We start from the raw sequence: 14,611 nt of genomic DNA on the forward strand, positions 1-14,611 counted from the left end.
CACCAGATTATAAACATATTTTGAAGAAAACTCATAACACTCTTCAAACAACATCAGTTCCTGCCTTTAAGAATTAGTGTTGAACACAGTATTCTCACTCCTGTGCCAGAACCCAGTGACCCAGTGAGATGCACTGTGGTGCATTGCATGGGAGTGCAGGGGCTTCAGGTAAATCTCAGCTTGAATTCAGCCCCACCATGTGCTTGACATGGGAACCTGGGTAAGTTGCATGGCACCTTGGGTACCTCATCTATTCTCTCATGCAGACACAGATCCGAGTAAGACAGTGCTACCCTGGCACTGTCCAGTAGAAATATAATGTGGGCCATATATGTAATTAAAAATTTTCTGGTAGCCACATTTTAAAACAGTGAAAAGAAGCAAGAGAGTTAAATAATAGGTTCAACCCAATTTATCCAAAATATTCCCATTCTCATATGAAATCAATATAAACATTATTAATGATATACTTTACAATCTTTTTTAAAAATGTCTTCAAAATCCGCTGTGTATTACGCTTTATGGCACATCTCAATTAGGACAGAAAAGCTCAAGTGCATCGGTTAGATTTAATTTCAGTTGAAAACCCAAATAACAGGGACTTAAGCAAGTAGGATTTCTCTACTTTGTGAATGAGTCTGAGGTAAGCAGATGAGGTCAATGTGGCTACCCCATAATTGTTGGGGCGCAGTCTTCTCCTAGTTTGTTCCTCCACCATCCTCAACATATAGCTTCCTATGTGGTCCGAGATGGCTGCTTAAGCTTCGAGTTACCACAACTGCATTCCAGCCCAAAACGAGAAGGAAAGAGGGTAGCTGCTATGAGAAACTACATGTAGCATTTCCACTTTCTTTAACAAGAACTTAAACTAGCGTCCCTGGGTGCCAGGGAGGCTGGGAACTGTAAGCTTTATTACATGGATCCAGCGAACAAGGATGGGAAGACGGACGCTGCGGAGAAGCTGGCAGTTCTTCCCGAGTATCAGCCTCATAAGGTCAGTGGAAGAGTGAATGAGAGTACATTGCACACTCATTAGTATTACATGAAAAGTGTATTAAAGTATGATTCTAATACTATAATCTCACTTGGCCATTTCAAGCCAGCCAAGAGTCACAGAATTAGCAAATATATACTAAACCCAAATACTGCTCTTTTGATATATCCGAGTATTGCTAAAAAAGAAAACAATTACTTTCTTAGGTCCTTGGATATTGGGTGGTTCTAGATACTTTATCTTCATAAGGGGAAAATATTGAATTATTTAAGCTCCATGAAAAATTATTATGTAAAGTTAAGGGAAATGTATTGAGCAAAATGCATATAAGCTTTTATCCCAAAGACCTAACGAAGTTGGTTTGAGGCATTAGGTGAATTCTAAATATGTCCTGTCTCTAATCCAAATGAACATTCAGTGACATTCAAAATGGTTTTGTGAGACTAATGAAAGGGAGGTTTCTGATACTTCCGTGATTTTAATGAAGACATGTAGGTCAATAACAAACAACAAAAAATTTAGAAAATCTGAGTAGATCTGTATTCATTAATTTGAGCCAATTAGGTTGACATCAGTTTGTTTAATTGTCTATTTGGGCAGATTTCATAATGAATTTTTAATGCTAAGGTAACTTCTCCCAGCCACCAGATTGTCTGTGGGTTACTCATCAGCCTTTTGTATGGTATGCATGCAGAATGCAGAATAAGTTGACATTGGCCTAATCCACACACAGTTAAAAAGGAAAATGTAATGGTATGAGTCTATAGTGGAGGGGAACACTGGGTTAGAGCTCAGAAGACCTGGGTTCTTATCCCAGATCTGCTACTGACTTACCTGTAAGACCTTATACAAGTTTCATAACCTCTGTTGGTTCAATTTGCCTCCCATGTAAGATAAATAAGTCCAGTGAGTTTGTTTCAGCATTCAATTTCTATGATTTTCTAAGAATCTAACCATTTGAGTTATATGTGTCATTGGGCCCTCTCTCATTCAATTAAAACTCCCAGCATTGTTGTGTTCTACAGTGTCATTTCCCTTTCATAAATGTTCTAAAATTTCTGCCTGATTGATTCTCTCTTGGCTTTGCAGTGGACTAGGAATAGTTGTTTTTCTTGAGAATTGTCAAATTTGCTGATTTTATAGCCCTAAAGCTTTAAGTTTAAATGACTCTCATTCTGTCCCTTGGTGGACGTAACACCTCTCTAGAAACAGGACCTCTAATCAGAGCTAGAACTGAAGAGAAAGGAAAGCACACATTTCCCAAGTGGGTCACTGGGATTCATGGTAAGTGGGGCCATTTGTATTTCTACTCTTTGGTTGCCAGACCCATGTGTTCTACCTTTTGGGGACATGAAATCATATGAGTCAAGTATTTAGGGAATATATTGCATCCTGGTGGATAGTATTCCATCATCACATGGTATCATCTTCAAGCTGGCACCTCCGTTGTGCCTTTAGAAGAACATTCATCACTCTGTCCGGCCTGCAGTTTCTGGATGGTGGAGCATGTGATAAGACCAGCAGGTCATATGGTCATTTACAGGCTGCCACATCTCCTTTATTTCAAAGGAGGTCTCTGGTCCCTTAGTCTTAGTAATGTTATGCAGGACTGTGTAAGCGCTTAGAGCTGCTGGCTGAGTCCCTGTGGACAGGGAAGGCAAACCCACAGCCAAATATGTACCAATTCCAATTAAGCCAAGTGACGGCCCCTTTCAGAGTGAAAGGGGTCCAACATACTTAACTCACTGCCATGCAGCTGATTAGTGTTCTCAAGGACTAGTGCTACATCAAGTCACTTGATATTAGTCTCCACTGCTGCAAAGTTGAATATTTGTTCGCAACAGTTGTGGTAAGTAATGGAAAGCAGAAGCCCATGTTTGGGGCCTATGTATGGCATCCATCTCTGCTGCCATGGCTGCTCTACTCATGAGTTGATTGTGTCAGCACTGAGATTGCCAGTCAACCGACAAAGGTGGACCGATACCAACTGGCCAAGTCATTCTGTCCACTTGATTGGTCAGTGCCTCTTCTATGATTGGTGCTCTTTGACAGACATTATGCAATACAAAGATCATCCCTTTTAACGTCCACTGCTGCAGTGACTTTTATCCGGGTCTTAATTTGTAAAGATGTCTGAGTGATGACAACATGGAAAGTTCAATACCACTGAAAGAATTTATTACTTACATTTCCTGAGTAAGGAGATATGCCATACCATGCAGGGCCGCAGGGGGAGCATCAGGTTTTGGTCAGGAAGCAGAAATAGGAGTAAGGAGAGAGCCTAGGCCAGAGCGTTTGCTGGGGTTTCCGTGGGACAGGCAAGGCAGGGCAGAGTAAATGGCTTAGGACTGGCTGGTTTGAGTAATGACTGCCAGCTTTGGGGCATAGAGGCACAGAGCCCTGGTTCCTGGCCCTGGGTTGACTTAGGGCAGGGGAAATGTTGGCTTGGTGTGGGAGTCAGAGAAAGGAAGTGATGGATTACATAGGAGAGGCATGCTCCCAAGGAAGTTTTTTATCTTTGGGAATTAGCTACCCCTGGGAGGGACAATCTCTCCCTGGGTCCAGTAAGGCCCCCCACATTGTCAAAACATTGTAAGATACAGAAAATAAAAAACACAATTAATACGTACAGATCTATTCACAAACCTATTCCTTCTCCTCAGTCTGTCAATTTTTCTCTTTCCAAGAGCCTGACCAAGCAACCAAGCCATTTGCCCATGAATTTATGTACATCCTTACCCAGGGCCACTTTTCTCTCCACACAAAGTTGACAAGCTTTTCATGCATTTCCTAAGGACTTATGTCCCTTCACCACCGTCCTCTCATGGCCGTAAGTGTGAGAGGTATGGGAGAAACACTAGCGGGGGACATAGAGGTTGGAGCTGGAGCCCACATACCTTTCTTTGTGCTTTATGGCCCTACTTGTGCCTGATCTTGGATGTATTATTTCCATCTTAGGATGGATTACTGCTGGGCTCACCAGACCCTAATACTCAGTAGGTTTGATAAGAACCAGCTAGTGATGAGCAGCTCTAGCAGCAGGGTCCCTTTATGACCCACAGGCAGACAGTTGTCGTTACCAAAGACTCAGTAACACATCAGGAGCTATTTTTCAAATGGTGGACGATTCTCTGCTGCAGATAGCATGCTGCAGGACCCTATGTTGTAACTTTCATACTGAGGCTTGCTATAAGCCCCACTCAGCATCCTCCAGTCAGACACTTCTAATAGTATAGTGTCAGCGAGTGTGTATGGCCCAAGCAGCAGGGATGTCTGTACCCAGCCTGGACCCACTGTAGAAACTTTTACAGCTCTAGGCCCCAAACAAAGCTGAAACCCTTCTTTCTCACCCAGTAAATGTGTTGCACCAGTATTCCCATTGGGATATCCCAGTTGGAATATCCATATCCCATTAGCACATGATGCCTCCAAAACCTGAAGAGACTACCAGGCCTTGTGCTTTCTTCTCAGTGTTAGGAAGTCTGAGATGCAGGGATATACCCTTTCTTTTGGAAGGGATGCCCTAGACCAGGGGTTATCAAACCTTTTCTATATATGACCACAGAGTAAGTATTTTAGGTTTCTTAGGCCAAACACTCTCTGTTGCAGCTATTCAGCTCTGCCACAGTAACACAAGAGCAACCACAGACAATACATAGGCAAATGGGCACGGCTGTGTTCTAGTAACATTTTATTTACAAAAATAGGTGGTATGATTTTTTCCAGCCCCTACCTCACACCACCGTACACTTAAAAACTTCGCTAATGTGGGGGTGACCCTGAGGGGTTTCTTTACCATTCTCCAGAGTACGAGTATCATTTCTTTGCTCTTCCAGTCCAATTAACATGCTATCACGGGTAGGGAGGACCCATGTGGTGTTCTGTAGAGTGCCCAGATGGTTCAGTTCCCACATCTTAAGGGCAGAAGACTTAATATAGTCCCAGGGCAAGGCTATACATGTATACATTGGTCTGTCCCATGTGAATGAAAACCACTTCTCTTTCTCCTTCTTGATTTGAAAACTCAGATAGGTTTTATCTGGATCCAGTCCCATGTATAATCATGAAGCACCTGTATTGACTGAGTCTTTGCCACTCTTTGGCCTGTAGTCCCAGTCTTCCCTTAGGCCAAGAATGTCTGTGGCTCGTTCATGATGTAACTTGACCCTATTTAGGGGTCTGGTGGCCAGGATGGGAAGTGGGGACAGATCCCAAGGGGGCATGTGTTTCCTTGCTAGGGAGGAGCCTCTGCATTTTCTTTGAGCAGGGTGTGTGGGGGCGGCAGTGTAGCTTTTAACAGGGATAAAAAGCTATTCTTTTATAGGCCCAGAGATTAGAAGAAATCTGAGGCCCTAAGATTTCAGCAAGTCAAGCAGGACCCTGACCTTAGGTGACAGATCTGTCAGGTTGAGAATTCAATCTTCCTTGGAGCTCTGCTATGCTGGGTCTGATGCTGTTTATTCTGTCATCTGGCTATAGAGTCTCTTTCTGTGCTGCCCAAGGAGGCCTTCTTGCTTTCATGCTTTGCATTATATTGGTTACTAATCATCCCCTGCTTTTCATTGTCTTTCTTAATGCATTAATAGTTTCCAGCAATACACATCCAAATTACATAGTCCTTTGACTTCCTTGAGAAACATACAGTGAGCCGTGAGATTCTCATGCAGGAGGTTTATTGAGGATTGCTTTCCAGACAGTGTCTGTGAGCAGTGAGGGAAGCAGGACTGGTGGAGAGTGAAGCTGAACTACAGTACAGTAGCAATAAAGGCCTCAGCCAATCAGGAGCTGTGGAGCTAGAATGCCCCTGCTGAGATGTCCCAACTGACAAGGGGGTCAGGATTTTGAATCTCCTACAGCGGCTAACATTAGAGGTGCTGCCCCTGAGGAGCAGGTATAGACAGGTGAGTCAGTTTCCTGTGGTCAAGGGCAATTCCTGCAGAGGGACCCAAGTGTAAGCCATCAGAGGCCACTACTTTTGGCATCTGAGTGCACCAGTCCCAAAAAAGGTGTGGTGAAGCACCACGGCATCTTTAGCAGGAGCTTTACATCAACTCTGTGGCCATAGAGGAAATGGTGAGGACAGCGGAGCAAAGGATGGAATGCACCTGAGTCCTAAATGCTATCACTGAGTGGCCAAATCAATCCTGAGATAGCCCATCTCTAAACTTCTTATGTAAATAAGATGTCCTCTCAGCTTAAGACACTCTTAGCTAAAAGGCATTTTAACTCACCCACAAATCACCTCAGTCTTGTTACTCTGTATGGTAGGTATTATTATTATTCCCATTTCAAATTACAGTAATAAGGTTTAGGGTCACTTGCCCAAAGTAACACAAGTAAAAGTTGGTGGAGACCAGTGTAAAACTTAGCACTGGCTAGATCCAAAGTCCATACTCTCCACCATTTTATAAACATCTATGTGACAGCTGATGAAGGGAATGGTAGCTCATGCATGGCTGACGATCCCATAGGTACCAGAAGATCCACCCTTAAGAAGCTCATTATCCCCTGTTTTAATGGAGTGTGTTCAGTGGTGGCCCCCAAATCCCATGTCCATGTCCTAATTGCCAGAACCCATATATGTAGCCTTATGTGGAAAAAAGGTCTTTGTAGATATCGTTAAGTTGATGATCTTGTGCTAAAGGTATTACCTGGGGTTATCTGGCTGGGCCCTGAGTCCAGTGATGAGGTCCTTGCCAGAAGCTCACAGGGGACACTGATAAGAGGAAGAGGCAGGGAGACCATGGGGGCGGAGACTGGAGGGATGCAGACATAGGCCAAAGGGCCCCTCGAGGCACCGGAGCTGAGAGAGCGACGATGGGATCGCCTCTGCAGGCTTAAGGAGATCACCCAATGCCTTGATTTTAGACTTGTGGCCTCCAGAACAACGGGGGAATAAAGTTCTATGTTATGCACCACCTAAGTTCATGTTAATTTGCTACACCAGCATCAGGAGACCACTATACCAGACATACTCTGGTATAGAAATGTACACCTTTCTTCTCAGTTTAGTCAAATATATTCCTTACATGGTACATTTCTAAAGGAATCCTTTCTACTTTAAGGATAGAGTGTAAATGACTTCTTAGTAGATGGTGAGGTTACCTGTAGAGATGCAAATGAGCATTTTCCTGGGACGAAGGTCCCATAGCCATTCTATGCTCAACAGGATTTCCACAGGATGCAAAAACTTTCAGACTTTCTGAGGAAAAAGTCTGGGCAAATGGAAGAACGAGAGACACTGTGTTAGAGATTGAGAGAAATGAGAACGAAGGCTATGCAGAATACAAAGAGATTCACTTTCCAACATTTGGAAGCAGGAGGAAGCCCGTGTATCTAGATGATCTGAAATCCACACCCTCAGAAAGGAGCAGTGGCTCCTCAAGTGCAGGCAAGGACACGGAAGTGCCAAAGGCTTTGCAAAAGAGACTACAGAAGGTGGTCAAGTCCCATCAACCCCGAGTGTGAAGGAAAGGAAATGCTTTCTGGACAGAAGGTTAGGGCATTAGAGAGAAGTTCAGATTAGTGTAGTTAAATTTTGCAGGTAATTGAAAAAGGTAAATTCTATTTCAATGGCAAATAAGTAAAATGTTGTCTCAAAAGAGTTCTTTCTACTCTACTGGGAGAACAAAGGGAGGAAAAGCAGGTTACTAAAAGTGAAGAATGTATGAACTTAAGTTGTATTCTAAAAAGGAAAAAGAATAGGATACATTTTTTTGAGCCTGTCTCAATGAGAAGTTAGGAGATGAAATTTAGAGGATTTGGATCAAGTCTTAGCCAGAATCTTGGCTGCCAAAACCATGAGCTCCAAATGACAGCTGCTCTACTGAGTTCCCAGCAACCCACCTCCCAGGCAGTAAATGGGCTGGAATCACTGCCTTATTAACCCCCAAAAGTGCTTCAGATGGGCTTGGGGTAAGGATGTGGAGAGAAGACCTGAGACTATTGTGAGAGCAGCTCTGCTTCTAGAAAACTGTACCAGTCACTGTAGCCTTCCTCAAAAAATTACCACGTGTTTTGATGTAAATCACCTCACAGGTATTTATAGTTCAGGCCAGCCTGCTCCTTGGCCTGCTCCCCGGCCAGCAATGAAAGGAGCAGGAAAGTCCGAAGCCTGATTTTCAGCACATAGTTTACAATTCTAACCACAAAGAACATCCTTCATAAAACAGGAATCTGGTCCTTGACAATTTCACAGACTCCAGGCTTTCCTGCCACTCCCAACGTATAACATCTAGTAGCTCCTTTGCAGTCCACTACAATAGTGCTTTACAAGTTCATGAGAAGCAAAAGGCATGTATGTATAAAATGGGCCACAATTTCGATATAAGGATTCCGCTCTAACATGGATTTCTTCTCTGAAGCAAATACGGTGTTTCTAAAGCTTCCATGACCAAGATAATATCAGGTAAAAAGGGACCAATTAAGGTTTCTGGTCTTGCGGGAGGGTTTTTTGGTATTGGTTTTTGTTTTGCTTTTCTTAGGAAAAATCATGTTAGACTCTAAATTCTCCTTTGAATAGAAAGCTCAAATCAGCGGAGGAATAAGACGTACTGGCTCTTTGGCCATGCAAAAGTTACATGCTGTAGAAGCACATTTTGTAACATGAGTATTCAATGTAGCACAAAATTTTTCTTCTCAGATTGTATCACCCTTCTTATCTCACGGTCTTTCCAAGCAGGCACCAGCCTGTGAATGGCCTCCAGGGTCTCTAGGGGTTGCTGCCCTCAGATTTCCCACCTCTCTCCCCACCCACGAAGTCCAGTGATGACTTCCTTCTTGGGTCTAATAACAAATGAAAAAAGGCAAGTTATTTCACTTAACGCAGACAGAAATTTCTATGTGTCAGGCATACATAAACACTACCGTAGCACTTTACAAACATTAACCCATTTAATCCTGAAAAACCTACAAGATGAGCTCTATCATCTCCATTTTACAGATGAGGAAACATCATATAGCTATCAGGATTTAAATGAGTTTGTAAAATTAAACACTACATCATGCTACCTTAAATAGTAGTGTTATAAAGGTGAATGGAGCAGAATTATCAAGTAATACTAGGTGCTCATATGTAAGCCTTTAATAAAAATGAAGATTTAAAAACTTTTAAAATAAATGGTGATTTTTAAAAATGGAGGAATGTTACCTAGAATGTCATATGGATAGGTTTTTATCATGGTTTCTAAAATTATAGCTTATGAAGCTTTATGATATATATACAAAAGCAGGGTTAATCAACTGATACAATCACCAGTCAAATCTGAATGGATCTTTAAATCATCAAATGTATTTATTTCTCTGATTATAAAAGTAATAAATGTTTGTATTTGGAAATTTCAGAAAAGCACATGGCAAAAAATATAAATAATTCATAACCCTATCATCCAGAAATCATCTGGATGATTGCTGATATTTTCATATATATAATCCCTAGTGTTCTTTCTATATGTATATTCATGGGTGAAAAGGCATTTATTAGATGTGGCTCTTTTTGCCAAACTGACAGACATTTATTCAAAGAAAAACAATTTGCACCTTTTTTCAGTGCCTCAATGAGCACTAAATATTCTCTAGTGGTTGTAAAAGTCATAAAATCAGTACATTAGATTATAAAAGTACTTTCAGAGTAGAAATAAACTTGCAGTGATACATATGCTAGAGCATTCTTAACAATTCAAATATTCAGTCTAATCAAAGTCACAATAGTGATATTTTTCAAAATATGATTTTGTAATTACACTTACTGCATTACTCAGAAGTGATGTTTTAGCATCAGTAGGATGAAAACAATGCTTGCTTCTTAAACTTGTGCACAAATTCATTGACATAAAACTTCCTCCATTAATTCATGGCTATTTTCTTAGTAACTGATTCTAAAGTTTCTTTAAGAAAGGAAGGTCCAAGGCAACTGCAAAGAAACACTGATGTACGATTGTTCTAAGGCTGCTCAGCATTTGTGAAGCAACCTGTTACAATTACTAATCACAGAACACCTTGCTGAGCTAGGTATAGAAGAGTTCTTTTATACAAGAGGAAAATGAATACGGTAAATCAACATAAGAGGTGGAAAATTTGCAGGATACACACTATGATTTCTAGTATCTCAAGTGGCTTAAGGCATTCCTCCGCTGAGAGTGGACTCCCACTAGCAGGTACAACGTCACAGCTTCGAAGTCAGCTTCCTCTTGACTGTGCCTGTGATTCTGCCATACGGATTGTCTAATGGTAGCAAGACCTGTAGAAAAACCACATGGCAACTCAGAGGCATTAAAATAGATCTCTCCTTTTTTCTATGTATCAATAGTAAATAAAAACCTACTTGCTAAACAGAAAAATGTATATACTCTTACAGTCAAGCTAATTCAAGCACAGTTTTATTTTTCCAGCAATAGTTGAGAGATGAGTCGATTTTCCAGGAAAGAGTTTTTGAAAGATTTTAATCAGTGAGATATAAATGTTTCTCAAATGCATTACACATCCCTGCTTTTTAAATAGAGTGTAGTGAACATGGCCTTTGCTTGATGACTCACTCTGAACATCAGTCACTGGTCAACGCTGTAATACCGCCATGCCCTCAGGAACATTTGAGGTCCTCTGGGCTCTTAGCCCAGGGCTAAATGGCTCCAGACAGCTGTGCATTTAGAGTTCTTCTGTCTTCCCACCCTGTCATTTGTCACTTCTCTGCTACTGTCAGTGTGTCCTGACTCCCTGCTTCTCATATGTTCCTTTCACTTTGTGCTCACCTGCTGAGTGAGGGCCTGAGAGGGGCTCCGGCCAGCCAGAGTGCAGACACAGACCTGGAATAGTCTGTGCAACCACTCAGGTCCCTGTATGCAGAGCCTTGGTCCAAAGGGGCCTTCCTACCTCCAGGACCCTGCTTGGACCTGAGGAGGGAGCTTCCCAACTGACTTCTTAGACCAAGGGCAACTGTGCCTCAGCCCACCAGCAAGCCTTTGATCTGGGGTAAGTGCAGGCCTGCGATGTTGGGGGGCCTCTCCGTCAGGGCTCCTGAGAGGATGCTCTGACCATGCTGTGTCACCTTTTTCCATTTGGGGCCCATTTGTTACACTCAGTGGACATGGCCAGTATTACTTTCAGGTCCCTGTCCTGCCCTTTAGAAGGGAATCTTTTACAAAGGCTTTGCATTCTAATTAATGGCATGCTGGTGATCAACACCCCTTCCTTCCTCTGAAGTAAATGACGCTGCCCCTCCTTTCAGCTGAATGAACAACAGGTGGCATCAAGGTTGCTCTACTCTGCAGATCAGGCTCTGTATCAACTCTACTGGGCACCAGAGCATGATCTCTGCTCCCCAGGGCTGCTCCCAGCCTCCAGCAACAGCTGTGGTGGTACAGAGCCCACTGGAGCCCATCAACAGAATCTGCAGAGCAGAAACCAGATGACTGGCCAGAAGGGCTGTGACCGGCCTGAGGCTCCTGGGTCAGCAGGCCCATAATGGCCTTTGTTCGCCACAGGACAGGATCCTAGGGCAGCACAGCCATGCTGATAAATGGCCTCTCCCTATCTCACTCCCCCTACACACTAAAAGAAGCTACCAAAATGGTGTCTTTCAAATACTTGAAACCTGGGAGAGGATGGATCAAACAGAAATCCTACCATTCTGAGAAACCCTACCATTCTGAAAGTGATCCAAGCGGGTGAGGGGACAGTTCTGATCTCCCAGAATTGACCACAACTGGCTGCTTGTGGGGACTGGGGGCTGTCTAGTCAGATACACTGACTTCCCTTAACCTCCTGCCTGGCTAAGAACAGGGACTTTTAACAAAACAAGTGCTTTTCCATTTTACTTTCAAAAAATGAACTTCCTTATTTTGCCTTGTGAAATTGCTATTAGAAACACACTCTTCCATTTTTTCTGTTTATAGTGTATGCTACTTAAATTGACTATGTAATCAAAATTTAAAGCTATTGGAAGAAAATGAAAACACAATTATTTTTTTTCCCCTCATCACCTCATGACCGAAGAACAAAGCTGTGACCTTGTGGCACTTTTTGGAGAAACAGATCTCCAAGCTCTTTCCTTGGCATGCTCTGTTCTTTCTTTGTCTTTCACTCTGCAAATTCCAACCCTCCCCACTTCATTCATCCACTTCTAGGGGACACCAGCTGCACGTATCAAAAGGCCCAGAGTCTAAGAGGGCTCTAATTAATGGCAACTATAAATATTCCCAAAGCAACAGCTGTTAAGAGTTTTGGTTGGTGATATTATCCCAAATTTATAAAGATAGGTAAGGGGAGTAAAGGGAAGGGTGCAGGTGTACGTTAAGTATTTTTTAAATCTCTTACCTCTTCTTTGTTGATCAGTCCCATTTTGGTCATATCTATGTTAAAGTAGTGAATGTTTGGCAGGCTGATTTCCATATCTTCTATCTGGAATCCATAATAATATGTATCACACAGGGCAGCTGTGAACCTCTCTCCATCACTCTCCCACCCCACCTACCCACTAGCCCTTCACTCAGTGTTCCACCTCTCTCTCTGAGACACCCTCTGATATTCCTCTACTGTTCAACACTGCTCCTCCTGCTAACTCTGCTATCATAGGGTGAACCCACTCTTCTCCCTTCCATGTGCAAAACCTGCTTCTCAGAAAAGTAATAGCTTCTTGGATCAGAAAACTTGGAGATCTTCAGTGACCAAACAGCCTTCTGGTGCTGGCCCGTCAGCTTCCTAAATTCCTTCTGGTCCCTGGCATTGTCAGGAACAACTGCTTCACCTGGGGAAGGAGCTTGCATGGGTTCTGGAAGTTATCTCAGGGTTATTAGGGCAGGAAATTCTGGGGTGCAGGTATCCAGGGAATGACCTAGGGGAGGATGCATGGGCCCCTGAAGGGTTTGTTAACTTGGCCCCCTGACTCTTCATCTAGTGGAGAAAGGCACAGCCTGAGGGAGGCCTGAAGGAGGCTTCTAATGTGCTGGGCCATGCAGGGGGCCCTCCTGCTCAGGAGTAAGGGTGGTACTCTTCCTCTCCATCCCGATCTGGTCTTAGTTCAGGCCTTCCTTGCCAGATTTCTGCAACAGCCTCCCAACAGGTCTCCTTGTCTGTGGCCCATCATCCTTTTAATTTATGACACTTCTTTCAGAGTGATCTTTCTAGAGAGAAAATTTGGTATAGCTACACCTTGCTTAAATCCCTGGTGGCCCCTAAGAGCTTTCAGAATGAAGTCTATATAAGCCCACAGAGGTCTTCCTGATCTGGTTCCTGCCTCAGGTCTAGGCACTTGGAAGGCCTTTCATTCCTGGAGCTTCACATATGGCAAGTTAACAGTAAATGAAAATTCTCCTCTGGCCCCTTTCTCCATACCTACTCTGCTCCCTTACCCTTGAGTGTGAACCCAGAGAACCCCTACTTGTCCCTTAAGACAACTCACACACCTCTCCCTCCAGAAAGCCCCTGCTCCTGAGTTAGGTGCCTTCCTCTGTATTTCCATAATACTCTATCCTCTATTGTATTGTTAGTTATTTTCTTCAGTCACTGAATGATTGATTCTTTGAGGGTAGGACTCATGTCTAATTTATATTTGTACTCCTTATGTGCTAACAGAGACATAATAACAATTCAATAAAAATGTATGTATGTGTCAATGTATGGTTAGACAGATGGGTAGAATCTGTCTGCATCTACTCTCCATTCTCCGGCTCCTCTGAAACATAGACCCTTGGTCTAATTACCCCTCCTTCAGGGCATTTGAGTGTCCTGAATACGAGGCTTAAACCACTGCAGGTTGAAGATGCCAAAAAAATTTCGACAAAATCGGAGAACTTAGCAGTGACCTGTGTTTTCAGGTCAGAATGATTTTTCCATTTTTTGCCCTCTTCTCAGTTGCTATAACAGGCTTTTGAACAACAGATGTCATTTTTCCTGTGCCTTCCACTTTCTTACTCTAACTCTCAGCTTTCTTTGAGAGATGACAGGAGACACACGTTCTCTTAGTCCTCAGAATGGCAAGTGACGAAACCTACCTCAGGAACCTGGCTCAGGGAGTGCACTTGGATGTCATACAGGGTCTTCTGGACAGAGGGTGAGTACTCGCCTTTGTTGAAAGGTCCAGCAAATTTCTCCAGGATGATGTCCCGAACAGTATCCCTGAAACACAGAAAAGAAAACTGAGAACTCTCATAGGGTGACCTTTTAGGAATGCATTATAAAGCTAAGAAACAATGATCCTCTGTACCCCAGAAAACAACTTTATTGCTGGACTTAGAGGAGAGTAATATTTTGAAAGTCCAAAAAAAAAAATTGCTGAAAAATCTCATTTCCAAGTTCCCTGCACACACACACACACACACACACACACACACACCATCCAACAAACATATGGAACAACACTAGGCTGTTTTCATAATCTGGCACCAGGGCCCAGTGGGAACCACAGGAAAAATCTCCCTCTACGTTTCGTGTGCCTGGAAAGACCCCCCAAGCATTCCAGTTTGGCTGTTCCTTGAATTATTACAGTTTTAGGGGTTTAGGCTCTGTGCTAAGCATTTTATGTGATTACTTCATTGAATTCTTTCAATATACCTGAGGCAGGAACTATTATTATACCCAATCTAGAGATGAAGAAGCCGAGTTTTAAAGTTAAGTGATCCCTCC

The 14,611-nt window shown here is 42.9% G+C and overlaps 1 protein-coding gene across 3 annotated transcripts in view; it reads right to left on the minus strand.

Moving 5' to 3' along the window:
* Window positions 1-9,262: 9,262 nt before the first annotated feature.
* LOC118914888 (uricase) overlaps window positions 9,263-14,611 on the minus strand; it is a 71,912-nt gene continuing 66,563 nt past the window's right edge. For all 3 annotated transcript variants that reach the window (XM_036890188.2, XM_036890187.2, XM_036890189.2), the window contains exons 6-8: window positions 13,981-14,104; window positions 12,305-12,388; window positions 9,263-10,232 (exon numbers count right to left, since the gene is read on the minus strand). In XM_036890188.2, coding sequence (XP_036746083.2) covers window positions 10,158-10,232; window positions 12,305-12,388; window positions 13,981-14,104 — 283 coding nt within the window. In that variant the 3' untranslated portion in view covers window positions 9,263-10,157. The remainder of the gene's footprint in view (window positions 10,233-12,304; window positions 12,389-13,980; window positions 14,105-14,611) is intronic.

This window comes from Manis pentadactyla, chromosome 4 (assembly GCF_030020395.1).
Source record: "Manis pentadactyla isolate mManPen7 chromosome 4, mManPen7.hap1, whole genome shotgun sequence".
Classification (NCBI taxonomy): Eukaryota; Metazoa; Chordata; class Mammalia; order Pholidota; family Manidae; genus Manis; species Manis pentadactyla.